Genomic DNA, 16,470 nt, shown 5'->3' on the forward strand with positions numbered 1-16,470 from the left:
AGAGAGAGGCAGAGACAGGCAGAGGGAGAAGCAGGCTCCATGCAGGGACTGGCATGAACTTTTATTTTATTTTATTTTATTTTATTTTATTTTATTTTATTTTATTTTATTTATTTTATTTTTGGCATGAACTTTAAACATGAAGTTCTGCTGACTCCTTGGAACCCACAAAGCCTTTAAAAAAATCTACTTCTTTCAAAGAAAGGTCTTGCTTTCAAAATATTCATTAAATAAATAATGATACATCCATAACAACAGAATACTTTTTTAAAAAAAGATTTTATTTATTTACTCATGAGAGACGCAGAGAGAGAGGAAGAGACACAGGCAGAGGAAGAAGCAGGTTCCCTGTGGGGAGCCCAACTTGGACTTGATCCCAGGACCCCTGGATCACGACCTGAGCCAAAGGCAGATGCTGAACCACTGAGCCACCCAGGTGCTCCTAGAATACTCTTGATGAGAGAAGACTCTCTAAAGGCCTAATACAGAAGAGAAGTCATTTTACATTTCTTCTAAGTCAGCATGACTGTACAGAAGCTTTGTTCAAATCAAAAGCCTGATGTATGACCTGCCACGTATGCATTATACTTCTGCTTTGTGCACAAGTCGCCTAAAGGAAAACCACCTTGTCCTTGAGATATCCATCAATGCTCCTACTCCCTGCATTCTTTTAAGATAAAACTTGTGATTCCTGACTATATGCTAATCTATAATCCTTTGAGCTTTCATAAGTATAAAAATGTATATAACCTTGTAAAAATTGTTCATTCTCAGACTACTTTCGTTGCTGTGAAGATCATGTTTCCCAGGCAGCTGTCCTCATGGGCTCAAATAACACTCTTCCTTGGGTTTAGAGATTCTAAAAAGCATGTTCATTTTACATCGATACTCTGTAGATGAAATATAAAAATAAAAATAATGAAGATACTCTTTAGGAATTGATATGGAAAGATATCCAGAATATATTGGAAAGTGAAAAAAGCAGGGTGTAAAACAGCATGCACTACAGTTTGCTACACTTTTGTATATAAGAAAAGGGTGAAATAAGAATAAAGAGATCAATCATTATTTGTTTATATTATCATAAAGAAACATTGAAAGAATTCACAACAAATTAATACAAATGCTTATTTGTAGGGCCAGTAGGGAGAAATGGAATGAATGAGCACAGAGGTATGTATTAGCCAAAGCTATCCAGAGAAAGAGAACCAATAGGATCTATCTATCTATCTATCTATCTATCTATCTATCTATCTATCTATCTTAGATTATAAAGTATTGGCTCACATGATTATTGAGGTTGAGAAGTCCCATTATCTGAGATCTACAAACTAGAGACCTAGGAAAGCTAGTCATGCAGTTCAACAGCTGGAGAGTTAATGGTGTAGATTCCTGTCTGGATCTGAAGCCTGAAAACCAGGAGCACTGAGGACACTGAAGATTGATGTCTCAGCTCAAATAGGCAGAGAATAAATTCAACCTTTTTTTGCCCTATTCAGGACCTCAATGGTTTTTCCGGGGGGGGGGGCACGTTAAGTAAATTCTATGCTCAAGTGGGGTTTGAGCTCACACCCCCGAGATCAAGAGTTCATGCTCTACTGACTGAGCCACCAGTGTCCCAGGCCCTCAAAGTTTGATTTCCACTCCCACTGGAGAGGGCTAACTGCTTTACTCAGTCCACCAAATTCAAATGCTAATCTCTTTTGGAAACATCTTCACAGATACACCCCAAAATAATATTTAATCAGCTATCTGAGCATCCCTTGGCCCAGTCAGGTTGACACATAAAATTAACTATCACAAGGTAGAAGCAAAACTTCTCAATGTATATATGCTTATCTCTTCAACTTTTGAACCATGAGAGTTTTTAACTATTCAAAAAATGTGTTTCCATTTTGCTTTCAAGTCTGTTGTTTTTACCACATTTTTTTTTTTTTTTAAATCCATTGCAGGGGCAGGGGCAGCCTGGTGGCTCGGCAGTATAGTGCTGCCTTAAGCCCAGGGCGTGATCCTGGAGACCTGGGATCGAGTCCCATGTCGGGCTCCCTGCATGCAACCTGCTTCTCCCTCTGCCTTTCTCTCTCTCTCTCTCTTTCTCTGTCTCTCATGAATAAATAAATAAAATATTAATAAAAATTAATTAATATTAATAAATTAATATTAATAAAATATTAATAAATAAATAATAAATATTTATTAATATAAATAAATATTAATAAATAACAAATATTAATATTAATAAATGATGAATGAATCAATGAATAAAATCCATTCCACACAGGGAATGCCTGTGTGGCTCAGCTGATTAGGCATCAGTCTTTAACTCAGGTCATGATCCCAGGGTCCTGGGATCAAGTCCCACATCAGGCTCCTTGCTCAGTGGGGAGCCTGCCTCTCCTTCTGCCTGCCATTCCCCCTGCCTGTGCTCTCTCTGACAAATAAATAAAATCTTTTTTAAAAAATAAAAAAATAAAATCCATTCAGATATTCAATTATCTTCTCAGTTACTAACATCTATTTTATATTCTATTTTATAGTGGTGATCTAGCAGTTTCAGCAAAACACCAATCCTGGATAAACCCAACTCTCTACCTATTTCATGCCTTACCTGAGCATCTGAACATAACTAGAGAAAGACATAACCAGGATGACTATATCATTTTATATATACAGCCACAAATGTCAGAAAAACCTACTATGCCTTCAACAATACTTGTAAATTCTAATACATTTCGGGGGATCCCTGGGTGGCACAGCGGTTTGGAGCCTGCCTTGGCCCAGGGCGCGATCCTGGAGACCCAGGATCGAATCCCACGTCGGGCTCCCTGCATGGAGCCTGCTTCTCCCTCTGCCTGTGTCTCTGCCTCTCTCTCTCTCTCTTTCTGTGACTATCATGAATAAATAAATAAAATCTTAAAAAAAAAATTCTAATACATTTCCCCAGTTAATTTACTCTCCCATTCTCAGAGATGACTATTTAATACACTTACTCTCCCACACTCCCTCCCCAATTCTCACATTTAGCCAATGATCCTCTCTTCACCATTTCACTGAAGAAAAGAAAAAAATAAATAAAAATGAAAAATTCCACCACATCAGTTGTAAATTCAGTCAGCTGCAAATAATAGTCATACATATCTTAGAAAAAGAAAAAAATGGGGAAAAGATCAGTTTGACTTAAACAAATTGTTTTATTTTTCTCTCATAATGAGAAGTCCAGAGGTAGGCAATCCTGGACTTGTATGGCAGCTCCACAATGTTATCAGGGACCTAGACTCTACCTTCTTCCATACTTACTAATGGTTTAAGTTCACTTTATTGTCATAAGATGGTTGAACTTCAGTTATCATGTCCACATTCTAAGCAAGAAAAAGAGAAGGGCCAAAAACATATACCAGTTCAGAAGCCCCACAAAACAACTTCCACTAACAACTCACTAAAATTTAGTCACATAGACATCCCTTGTGTAGTTGGAACAGAAGATTGGCATCCTGACCCCAATGAAATCAGGGTTCTGTTGTTATTAACAAACAGGGAGAGAGGGCAGCCCCGGTGGCGCAGCGGTTTAGCGCCGCCTGCAGCCCGGGGCGTGATCCTGGAGACCCTGGATAGAGTCCCACATCAGGCTCTCTGTATGATGCCTGCTTCTCCCTCTGCCTCCCTCTCTGTGTCTCTATGAATAAATAAATAAAATCTTAAAAAAAAAAAAAAAGAAAGAAAAGAAAGAAACAGGGAGAGAGGTACCTGGGTGGCTCAGTCTGTTAAGCCTCCAATTCTTGGGGCATCTGGGTGGCTCAGTTGGTTAGGTGTCTGCCTTCAGCTTAGGTCATGATCCTGGAGTCCTGGCTGGGATGTAGACCCATGTTGGGCTCCCTGCTCAGTGGGGAGTCTGCTTCTCCCTCTGCCCCTCACCCTGTTCATGCTCTCTTTTCTCTCTCACTCTCTCTCAAATAAATACAATCTTAAAAACAAACAAACAAATACTTCCAACTCTTGATTTTGGCTCAGGTCATGACCTCAGGGTTGGGAGATTAAAGGAGTCCCACGTTGGGCTCTGCACTAGGTGTGGAGCCTGCTTAAGATTCTCTCTCTCCCTCACCCTCTCTCTTTACCCGTCCCCACCCCTCTCTTTTTCTAAAAAGAAGAAAAGAAAAAGGAAACAAGGAGAGAATAAGGAGAAAGTACCTATTTTCCTATTTTACTGGGGTGGGCAAGAGAAAAGAAGAAACCAGAAGAGCAAATGTTCCCATAACCGAATCTGACTGCCAACCTGAATCTGTACTCATACTCTGGCTTCCTCCTAGTGGATAGTGGATAAACTATCATGCTCCTCTCCAAGGTTAACTGCTCCAGTGGCATGCTGAGTCCTTTCCATTTCACTACTCTAAAACTTTACTCCTGAATTTATCCCCTCTTTTCCTCACATCATCAGTTTTCCCCTCCTTTTGTTTATTCTCACTAGCAAACATACTAAAATATCTCCCATTTTTAAAAGAACTTCCCTTTTTTTGAACATCTCTATCCAGCTCTCCTAGCTATCACCCTTTACTCTCTTGAAGCAAAATTCCTCAAAGGAGGTTTTTATCCCATTTTCCTCCACTTTCTCACCTTGCATTCTCTCTCAAACCCACCCCAATCAGGCCCTTCATTCATCTTTACTGCTCCACTGAAGCTATTTTTTTTAAGATTTTATTTACTATACGAGAGAGAGAGAAAGTGTGTGCATGCACAAGCAGTGAGGAAGGGTAGAGGGAGAAGCAGACTGCCTTCTTAGCAGGTACCTGATATGAGACTCCATCCCAGGACCCTAGGATCATGACCTGAGTGGAAGGTAGGTGCTTAACTGACTGAGCCACCCAGGCACCCCACTGAAGCCCCTCCTGCCCAAGTCACCAGTGACATCACACTGCCAAATCTACTAGTCAACTCTCATACCTCATCTCACCTAATTTCCCAAAAGAATTTGACACAGTTATCACTCTCCTGCTTGAAACACTTTCTCCATTTGGTTTCCAGGACACTCTTCATGTTTTTCTTCTTATACCACTGGCTAGTGCTTCTCACTTTGACCATAGGATCTGCTTCCTAATTTTTAAAAGCTGGAGTGCTCCAGGGTTCAATCTTTAGTTCTGTTTCCATCTACATTTTCTTTCTAGGTGATATTACCCAGTTTTTATGCTGATGACTCTTAAATTTAACTCCAGTATGACTTCTTTTCTACACTTTAGCCTACTGCCTAATCATCATTCTACTTTGATGACTAATACTCTACATCTTAAAATTAACATGTCCAAAACTGAACTTCTGATTCCCTTCATTTCCTTATATCTTCCTCCTTCAGTATTCACCATTGCTGCTCAAGCCAAAAACCTTAGGATCATGTTTGACTCCTCTCTTTCTTTCTCACTCTACATTTAATGTACTGGTAGGCCAGTACTACCTTCAAAATGTATCCACACACTGACCAGCTTTTACCACCTCTACCACTGGCCCACCCTGGTCCAAGTAACTATCATTTCTTATCTGCATTACTAAAATTCCCTTCCTATTCATACTCTTTATTCCACTCTTAACCTCCTGTAGTTTTTCTTTTCTTTTTTTTTTTTTTAAGATTTTATTCATCTATTCATGAGAGACACACAGAGAGAGGCAGAGACACAGGCAGACGTAGAGGGAAAAGCAGGCCCCACACAGGGAGCCCAAAGCGGGACTCAATCCTGGGTCCCCAGGATCATGCCCTGGGCTGAAGGCCGCTAAGCCACCCAGGTGTCCCTGTATTTTATTTTATTAAAGCCAGAACAATCCTTTTAAAATCTAAAATAGAACATGTCGCATCTTTGCTCAAAATTATGTAATGGTTTCCCTGATTTTAGAACAAAACACAGTCTTTCCATGTAATAAAGACACTTACATGATCTAGACACTGGTACTTCTCTGATTTCATTTCATGATACTTTCTCCCTCACTTCCTCTGCTCTTATCTCACTGACTTTAGTAATATTGCTTTAAAACAGATATACACCCTCAACTGCAGGCTTTTACACCTGATGTTCCTCTGCTTGAAATGCCCACTCTACCACCTACTTCAGGTCCTTGTTCAAATAATTATCTCCTATTTTCACCATTTCACTCAGATCACTTTATCTAAAATAGCATTCCTCTGTAACTTTAATCTGTTTTCCACACTTTATTTTCCTTCATAAGCACCAAAAAGCACCTGACATTATATTTCACATCTCTTCGCTATATATTCATTTTCTTTCTCCTTCACTAAAATATAAATTTAGTGAGGGAAAGGACATATTTTGTTTATTGTTATACCTACCCAACATCTAAAAGGAGTACTTGCATGGTAAGCTCTCAATAAATATTTGCTCTTGGGGTGCCTGGGTGACTAGGTGGTTGAGCGTCTGCCTTTGACTCAGGGCATGATCCCAGGATCAAGTCCCGCATTGGGTTCCCTGTGGGGAGCCTGCTTCTCTCTCTGCCTGTGTCTCTGTCTCTCTGTGTCTCTCAGGAATAAATAAAAATCTTTTTTTTTTTTAGATTTTTTTTTTAATTTATTTATGATAGTCACAGAGAGAGAGAGGGAGGCAGAGACACAGGCAGAGGGAGAAGCAGGCTCCATGCACCAGGAGCCCGATGTGGGATTCGATCCCAGGTCTCCAGGATCACGCCCTGGGCCAAAGGCAGGCACCAAACCACTGTGCCACCCAGGGATCCCTAAAAATCTTTAAATAAATAAATAAATAAATAAATAAATAAATAAATAAATAAATAAATAAATATTTGTCCAATAAATAAATAAAAACAGAAGTCATATTCTTTTCTATATACATATAATGAACACTTTCCAGTCTTTACGCTGCTTAACTTCTCTGCAATATTTGGCATTTACCACTTCTCCTTCTGGAAATTCTCTCTTTCCTTGGACTGTGATACTAACAGTTCTTCTCTGATCATTCCTTCTCAGACTCCTTTTATAGGTTCCTTTTCTCTACTTTAAATATGATAATTCTTCAGATTCCCTACTAAGGCCAGGTTCTCTACTAAAGCTATCATTCTCCAAGCTATATGCATTCCTCCTGAGTGGTCTTAACCATCTTCATGATTTAATTATCATCTTAAAGCCAATGTTGAAGACTCTCAAATCTGTATCATTCTCCTCTCTCCGTATCTGCATATATGAATGACTAATGGACATCTTCAGGTATATGTACCACAGACATTTAAACCTCAAAACATGTCAAAAGCTGAATTTTTAGCTTCAGTGTCCCTTCTTCAGTTTCTATCCCCTTCTTCCTTCAGTATTCTGATATCAGTGAAAAACACCATGATTCAATCAGTTATTTAAACTCAAAAACTAAAAATTACCTCCATTGCTCAGTTTCCTTCAAATCCTGTACCCAATCAATCATCAAATCTGGGACGCCTAGGTGGCTCAGTGGTTGAGCATCTGCCTTTGGCTCAGGGTGTGACCCCCGGGTCCCAGAATCGAGTCCTACATTGGGCTCCCTGCATGAAGCCTGCTTCTCCTCCCTCTGCCTATGTCTCTGCCTCTCTCTCTGTATCTCTTATGAATAAATAAATAAAATCTTAAAAAAAAAATCATTGGGATGCCTGGGTGGCTCAGCAGTTGAGCATCTGCCTTACGCTCAGGGCGTGATCCTGGAGTCCTGCATTGGGCTCCCCACAGGGAGCCTGCTTCTCTCCCTCTGTCTGTGTCTCTGCCTCTCTATGTGTCTCTCATGAGTCAAATAAATAAAAAATCTTTTAAAAAAATCATCAAGTGTGACATTCAACAACAAATGACATATTAGGCACTTACTGTAAGAATAAATCTAGGGGCCCCTGGGTGGCTCAGTCCATTGAGTGACCGAATCTTGACTCTTGGTTTCAGCTCAGGTCATGGTCTCAGGGTCATAGGATCCAGCCCTGCATATGGGGGGGGCGGGGGTAGGAGGGGTGGCTGGTGGTTGGTTCTACATGAGATTCTTTCCCCTTCCTTTCCCTCCTCTGTTCCTCCCCCTATCTTATGCACACGCACGTGTGCACGCTCTCTAAGATAGATAGATAGATAGATAGATAGATAGATAGATAGATAGATAGATAGATATGCATGCCTGGGTGGCTTAGTGGTTGAGCTTCTGCCTTTGGCTCAGGGTATAATCCCAGGGTCCTGGGATTGAGTCCCACATTGGGCTCCCTGTGGCAAGCCTGTTTCTCCCTCTGCCTGTGTCTCTGCCTCTTTCTCTGTGTGTCTCTCATGAACAAATAAATAAAATCTTTAAAAATATAAATAAATAAATAAATAAATAAATAAATAAATAAATAAATAATAAAATATTTAAATAAATAAATATGGAAGTAGCTGGTTTTAAGGGTTGGCTCAGCAGTTTCAGTGTCAGAGCACTGAATTGTTCTGTCTTTGATTCTCTTTATATTAAGACCTGGAATATCTTAAATCAGCTATAGGCATCACACCTTCACAGAACATTTCCAAAACAGAAAGGAAGGGGGAGGAATGTAAAAAAGGTCCTCAAGGGTGCAATCTCTTTTTATCAGAGACGAAAACTATAGCTGGGGTACAGAGGTGCAAGAGCACCCTGTTCTGGGTGTACCAAACAGATCAGACTCAACCACTCACCACTGACAAAATCCAAAGGCAGAGAAGAGAGTGGTGGTAAAACAAGAAAGGAATTTATTTCAGTGAGGCCAACACCAGGAAAACAGCAGACCAACATTTCAAAGACTGACTCCAAAGTACTGAAAATACTTCCAGGTATATATGAGGAAAATGTGGAGCAAAGGGTTGGTGGGCACATACAGATAGGTGGGGAAGGTTAAATTGATCATTGTCTTAGGATCAGTCAGGAGGGATCTTTCTGGCTAAGGGCAGTCCTTATTTTTCAAGGGGGTAGCTTAGGTTCCCATCAGGGGATGCTTTGCCCAAAGGGTCTTTTGACTGAGTTAAGAGGTAAGTTTGGTGTGGGGTGCCTGGCTGATTGTGACTCTTGATCTTAGGTTTGTAAATTTGAGCCCCATGTTGGGTGTAGAGATTACTCAAAAATAAAATCTTTAAAAAAAGAAAGATAAGTTTAGAAAAAAGAAGTTAATCACTTAGAAAGTAGAGACTGAGGTCAAAATGGAGGTAGTTGAAGTTCTCTTTCAAAACCATTTGCAGAAATACTCTAGCCAACTTCCCTTTATGTTCTATTGGCCAGAACTGGGCCAATTATGAAGGAAACTGAAAAAGTAAGTAAATATCTTGTAAAGAGAAATAGGGTTCCTTCTCTTTATCCCCTGGGATAGAGCACATAAATATCCTTTAAAAAGACGAGGGAGAGGGAGAAGGAGAGATTATCTTGGCAAAGAAGAATGAAATAAGGTGTTTTTTGGAGGGGCAACCAAGATTGACTTCCACAAAAATAGACATAGAGCTTGCATGTAATTAGGGAGAATTTTTAAACAAGTAAATAAATATACAAACAAGCTAATTTCAGGTTCTATAAATACTTTGAAATAAGGGGATGTGATAAAAAGTGACGGGCATATTTTGAAGATAAAACTGAAAATTTAGGGGATCCCTGGGTGGCTCAGCGGTTTAGCGCCTGCCTTTGGCCCAGGGCGCGGTCCCGGAGTCTCGGGATCGAGTCCCGCGTTGGTCTCCGGGCATGGAGCCTGCTTCTCCCTCTGCCTGTGTCTCTGTCTCTGCCTCTCTCTCTCTCTCTCTGTCTATCATAAATAAATAAATCTTTAAAAAAAATAAAAAATAAATAAAACTGAAAATTTACTAATGGGTTTGAATGTGACAGTATGAGAAAAAAGTTTCAAACTCATACTGATTCCCATTCATAAATGAAGCTGGAGAAAGACAATTAGGGGTCTAAAGTCATACCGCTATTAACCGACAAAGTTAAAATTGCATCTAGTACTATCTGAAACCAAAACCCATTTTCTTTCCCACATACCATCCACTGGGGGTGGGGGGGGGAGGGGGGAGGAGAGAGACAGAACACAACACAAAACAGCATATGTAAATTTTATAACACTGCAATAAATAAGAATAAAAGGTCAAATATTTAAAAATAGTTGATGTTTGTTAAGTTATTGTGACTTATTTTTTACTTTCCCTGTAAAGCTGGTTAAAGGAACAAAATATATTGTGAACTATTGTGTCTAAACCACAATATGGAACCATCAGAAATGTTGATGACTGTGTAGAACAGTAGCAAATGGCGGTGATATTAAGTAGCAAAAATGGGAGTGGCTCGAGTAGCAACACAGGGTTTCCCATTACACCAAAGACTTAAAGCAAATAGTTACAGGCCCTGATGCAGTCCAACAAAACAAAGATCTAATAATCAGTTAAAATGTTAAAAGACAGTGGATAATACTGTGTTTACATTCCAGCAATAGACAACTACTATTTAGTTGTTAAATATATACAAAGTATATGCATCTATATATAATATAAGCAAACAAACCTATGTAAGTTTAATATGTTTAATATAAGTTTAATATAAAAAAAGAAGAAAAAAGTCAGCCTTTCCTCTCAGATAAACTTATCATTATTCAATATTTTTCTGGCATAAAGATACCAGACTAGATTATATTTAAATGTCCCTTTTGTATCTACATTACTCTGAAAACTAAGGTGTCATCAGGGACCTGAAAAAACCCTCAAATACTTCCTCATTCACAACAAGGGAATTCACAGAAACAAGGCTAGCAAAGCTAATGATTTTAGGAAAGTATCTGGGGAGACATACAGGCCCACAGGAGCAAATCTCTGCAGTGAAAGCTCTAAGGTACTGCAGAGAGCTAGAAGGGAGGTGCCTGCTTCCAAATGGCTTTCATCCAGAGCAGACAGCAAAATGGAGTTAAGCAGGGTGGTTCCCTAACATTCCCTAACATTCATTTTCTGGTCCAGGCAAACTAATCATTTTCTATCTCCTTTAAGAATAAGTGAGACAATATTTAAACATATTCCTGTCCCCAGGAATCTAGTTTGGAAAATACGCACAAATTTGGATCTTGAGTTGAAGACTTTTCAACAGGATTACAAAAAAATATTTATTAGAAATAAAAGAAAACCTCTTGTTTGTATTCCAGATTCATATGAGTGGAAAATTTACATATATATAAGAAGTAAAAATATTTCTGTATCTGTGTATGTGTGTATATCTTTATATATATATATACATACATATATCCTTATATATCCATATATGTATATATATCCCTATATATGTGTATGTATATATATATATATCTCCTTATAAACTACAGACATATTAACAGTGTAAATCTGTTATTTGTCTGATATGAAGGGTGAAGTTTTTACCAAGTCTAAGTAAGGTAATAACTGAATGTAAACTGTAAATTATTACTGTTTTATATTTACTTTTTCTTTACTAACATACTATCACTGGGAGGAGATTTTGAGGAGCAGCGTAACAGCAATAGGTTTCTGCTAGGCCCATTTTAAAGCCCCATTTTAACCCTAACTAACCACTTTATGCATTTCTAAGGGTTTATATACTTTATGGTCATGGAATAGTCTCCTCAAAGGCAGAGCTGGGAGGGAGTGGATATCCACTATAATCTGGGCCTCCTAGATGGACGCTATAATCAACTGATCTATCTTGACCAGCAGAAAGCAGTTATTACATACAGTTTTTGCAAAGCTCTAAATAACACGAGGTTTCCCTACTTCCTAACATCCTTCAGTGTCAATTTCCTCACTATCCAAGTTTCTGCCCTCACTTCTACAATTCAGCTCTCCTATTTGAAATGTATCTTTGGATTTCCCTTTTGAAAGCCCCTGGAACTGTTCCATAAAATTGTTGGTTATGCCTAAACACGGGGCCTAGGAAGCCCTTTTAACGGCTGCGATGTTCAAACTTAGGTATTACTCTCTGAATGACTCAAATGCTTTTGCATCCAACGTCTGCCACCTTAGTTTAACGAGCAAGTCATTAAGCAAATAAAACGAGTCTGTTTTCTAAACCTTGCATCCTCCACATTATCAGGTTAAGTAAAGACTGCACCGCCTTTAAAGGAGCTGAGAAAAGGGGGAAAAAAAAAAAAAGGCGAGACTCACTGACAAATTGTAGCAACCTGAAAATAATCAGCTGAGCTATCCGGACCAGAAATTGCTGCATTTCATGGTGCTTCAGCTTTAACGCTGTACGGACTTCTTAAGTCTTAGGGTTCGTCCAAATTGAGGCAGGCCTCCTCTCCCGTCCCCGTGCTGGTTCGCGAACCCGCGCCCGCCCCCCGCCCCCCGCCCGGGCCCCGGCAGCCATGCGCCGCAGACTGCAGCACCCGAGCTCGCTGTCCGCAGGCGCGGCGGACCCCGCCCCGCACGGCCGGCGCGCGGGGGGGGGGGGGCGGGGGGAGGGGGGGCGGGGGGAGGGGGCGCCCTGGGCCAGGAGCCCGCCTCTGCGGCGGCCGAGCCGGGCGCCGAGTGGGCGCGCCGGGCGGGAGGAGGGGCCCGCGGCCGTGGCACCGCCCGGGCCCGCCCGCCCTCCCGGACCGCTACTTAAGAGGCTCCGGCGGCGCCCCCGCCTCAGTGCGTTACTTACCTCGACTCTTAGCTTGTCGGGGACGGTAACCGGGACCCGGTGTCTGCTCCTGTCGCCTGCGCCTGCTACCCCGCAGCCACCATGGTGAGTGGGCCGCTCGGGGCGCCGCCCTTGCCCTGGAAGACCGGGGGAAGCGAGCCTGGCGGTCTCGGGGCGGGGGCGGGGGTGGGTGAGGGGGCGCCAGCCGGAGATGAGCGCCCTGATTTGGGGAGGCGAGAGGCGAGGCGAGGGCGGGAGCAGTGAGAACAGCTGGGGCCAGGACGGGGGGCCGCCGCGTTTTCGTCTCGGACTGTGGGAGAGGATGGCCGGGCGCCGGCTCCCGAGACCGTGGTCGGGGTTCTCCATTGGCCCTTACCTCTTGGGGCGCGGCGGCCCGAGGCCCTACAGCCTTTTTCCCGCGCGTTCCCATCCCCCCCTTTCCTTCCCCCGCTTTTGGCGGGCGCGCGCGCGGGCTCTGCACGCCCTCACTTCCTCCTCTGCCAGGAGCGCGGAGGCGGGAAGGAGCCGGACACAAAAGCGCACGCGCGACCGTTACCTTCCCGCCACAGGGAGAGGCGGGAGACCGCCCCTGCAGTCTGCGCGTGCGCGCCGGGTCGCTGCGGGCCTGCCGCTGTAGGGCGTGGCTCCTGGTAGCCTGAGTTTTCCTTTTTTATTTATTTTTTTCTTTCTTTCAACGACAGCCGTAAGATGAATGTGGAGGAGAACAGCTCCTTGTCAGTGTGCTGCGTTACGTCAGGGTATCGGGACAATTAGCTCCCAGCAGCTTCTAGAGACCATCTGTCCTTAACTCGGTATGAGTTAGGAATGCGTGTAGGAGCAGGTGGTGGCGGTGAGGCGTTCCGAGGGGACGGAAATCGGATCTTGCTCCAGATCTGGGCCGCCGATAATCCCCTGCCCTGCCCAGACAGATGTGGAGGTGCTGGGCTGAGCCCAACGCCTGGGGAAGCGGAAGAGGGTTGGCGGAGGCAGACCTTCTGCAGACGTGGCTGCGGCGTGTCTCTGCAGCTGCGCGGCCCCGCCGGCCGCAGAGGGGCGCGGGCGCGCGCACTCCCTGAATTGCTCATTCATCCTGTGCCGCAAAGCCCCGCCCTTTGTCCCTGCAGCCAGACGTTTCCTCCGCACTGCTCTGGCCACGTGCTTCCTGTGATGGGAGCTGCCCGGAAATCTGGCTGCCCAGTCTAAAATGGCATTCAGAGGCCCGAGCCCTGGATGAATGGCTATCTATCTTCATCCTCCAAAGGAGGAAGCTGTGACTAAGCTCTCTCGCTCTGGAAAAAAGGGCCTTCCCAATAGAGGTGGGGAACAGAAATTCGTTAAAAGCGATGCAGAGCAAAAAGCAAAGGGATTCTCCCCCCTAGAGATCTAAAAGTATTGTGTTTTAACTAGTTTTAGAAGGGGAAGTTTGTAGAAATGACATGAATTTTGTTCTGCTTTGCCGTCATTACTAGATTAGTTTAAGACTGATTTTTATTTTTATCTGTTTTTCCGCAGCGTGAGTGTATCTCGATCCACGTTGGCCAGGCAGGTGTCCAGATCGGCAATGCCTGCTGGGAGCTCTATTGCCTGGAACACGGCATTCAGCCCGATGGCCAGATGCCAAGTGACAAGACCATTGGGGGAGGAGATGACTCCTTCAACACCTTCTTCAGTGAGACGGGCGCTGGCAAGCATGTGCCCAGGGCAGTGTTTGTAGACCTGGAGCCCACAGTCATTGGTGAGTTGGCCTCAGTAACCCAAGTGAGCTCCCGGGGCACTGGGACAGGAGGTCTGTCTGAGGCTCCACTGACAGCCTGGGGCTGAGCAGGGTCATGCAGGTTGTTAGTGATGGGTGGCCACCTTGTTTTCCTTTTCCAGATGAAGTTCGCACTGGCACCTACCGCCAGCTCTTCCACCCTGAGCAGCTCATCACAGGCAAGGAAGATGCTGCCAATAACTATGCCCGAGGGCACTACACCATTGGCAAGGAGATCATTGACCTTGTCTTGGACCGAATTCGGAAACTGGTATGTTTATTCTCAAGAATAAAGTAAATAAGGATCCGAAGGAAGACATTTGAGATACGATGTTTTGTTTTTTTCATTTCAAATGCAGAATTGAAATGTAATGGAGTGAGGTGAACTACTCCTTTACAGTTTTTTGTTTTTTTTTTAATTCAATTGAAACCTGAACTACTTGGGTGCTGTTTTACAAATACTAATGAAGATATTTTTAATTAAGAAATGCTTAGAAAGTCTAGGAAGGCCTACATGTATTTAAAAGCATTTCTTGTCAAAATAAGATCTATATTCTTGGAGCTGTATGAAAAGTGGAAATCTGTGTACTTATGATGATATAGCAAAGAGCAGTAATAGGTTTTCTCTATTCCTTTTTTCTAACAGGCTGACCAGTGCACGGGTCTTCAGGGCTTCTTGGTTTTCCACAGCTTTGGCGGGGGAACTGGTTCTGGGTTCACCTCCCTGCTGATGGAACGTCTCTCTGTCGATTATGGCAAGAAGTCCAAGCTAGAGTTCTCCATCTACCCTGCCCCCCAGGTGTCCACAGCTGTAGTAGAGCCCTACAACTCCATCCTCACCACCCACACCACCCTGGAGCACTCTGATTGTGCCTTCATGGTAGACAATGAGGCCATCTATGACATCTGTCGTAGAAACCTCGATATTGAGCGCCCAACCTACACTAACCTCAACCGCCTTATTAGCCAGATTGTGTCCTCCATCACTGCTTCCCTCAGATTTGATGGAGCCCTGAATGTGGATCTGACGGAGTTCCAGACCAACCTGGTGCCCTATCCCCGCATCCACTTCCCTCTGGCCACATATGCCCCTGTCATCTCTGCTGAGAAAGCCTACCATGAACAGCTTTCTGTAGCAGAGATCACCAATGCATGCTTTGAGCCAGCCAACCAGATGGTGAAATGTGACCCTCGCCATGGTAAATACATGGCTTGCTGCCTGTTGTACCGTGGTGACGTGGTTCCCAAAGATGTCAATGCTGCCATTGCCACCATCAAGACCAAGCGCAGCATCCAGTTTGTAGACTGGTGCCCCACTGGCTTCAAAGTGGGCATTAATTACCAGCCTCCCACTGTGGTACCCGGTGGAGACCTGGCCAAAGTACAGCGAGCTGTGTGCATGCTGAGCAACACCACAGCCATTGCTGAGGCCTGGGCTCGCCTGGACCACAAGTTTGACCTGATGTATGCCAAGCGTGCCTTTGTTCACTGGTATGTGGGTGAGGGCATGGAGGAAGGAGAGTTTTCTGAGGCCCGTGAGGACATGGCTGCCCTGGAGAAGGATTATGAGGAGGTTGGTGTGGATTCTGTTGAAGGAGAGGGTGAAGAAGAAGGAGAGGAATACTAAATACCATTCCTTTCAGCCCTGCAGCATGTCACACTCAGACCTTTAGCTTTCAATGTTAGCTGACAGGCATTAAAGCTTTCTGATTAGATTGTCTTCAGTTTTAACTGTGATCATGTCTTCTCCATGTGTACCTGTCACTTATTCCATCATGTCTCAAAGTAAAGGCTTTAAGAAAGAAAGTTGAACGTCTGCTTTTTTTCTAAATTACTTTCTCCAATTCAAGATGTACTACCACTCATCTACATCTGGAAGATATGGTGATAATGCCAAGGATCCTGGTTTTCTGTGTAGCCACCTCTGGGAAGAAAAGGGAGCACACTGAACTGGAAAATAAAAGCTGTATTCTCAAACTGATCACCTCAACCAGTGTTAGCCTCTAGCTCATAAAGGCCTTAGAAAATGTATTTTAAAAGTCCTGTTAGTCCAGAGCTAAACTAGCTTTTGAAATGACGGGTTAATTAATGATGACTTAGGTATAAAAAGTTTTAAATGTCCTACAAGTCCATGACTCCTGTTTTGTA

General features: G+C 43.2%; 1 protein-coding gene and 1 long non-coding RNA gene across 2 annotated transcripts; one reads left to right on the forward strand and one right to left on the reverse strand.

The window, feature by feature from the left end:
- Positions 1-260: 260 nt before the first annotated feature.
- Positions 261-7,949, reverse strand: LOC140617142 (uncharacterized). Its single transcript, XR_012017372.1, has 2 exons — positions 7,829-7,949; positions 261-3,359 (listed from the first exon to the last, which is right to left on the reverse strand). It is a non-coding gene; the product is annotated as an uncharacterized lncRNA (long non-coding RNA).
- A 4,539-nt stretch (positions 7,950-12,488) lies between these two features.
- LOC140617138 (tubulin alpha-1B chain) lies at positions 12,489-16,128 on the forward strand. Its single transcript, XM_072798042.1, has 4 exons — positions 12,489-12,674; positions 14,082-14,304; positions 14,445-14,593; positions 14,969-16,128. Exons 1-4 carry the CDS (start codon positions 12,672-12,674, stop codon positions 15,947-15,949), a joined length of 1,356 nt encoding a protein of 451 aa, XP_072654143.1. The 5' UTR covers positions 12,489-12,671; the 3' UTR covers positions 15,950-16,128.
- The last annotated feature ends 342 nt before the right edge of the window (positions 16,129-16,470 follow it).

The sequence above is a fragment of the Canis lupus genome, chromosome 25, assembly GCF_048164855.1.
Source record: "Canis lupus baileyi chromosome 25, mCanLup2.hap1, whole genome shotgun sequence".
Taxonomy (NCBI): Eukaryota; Metazoa; Chordata; class Mammalia; order Carnivora; family Canidae; genus Canis; species Canis lupus.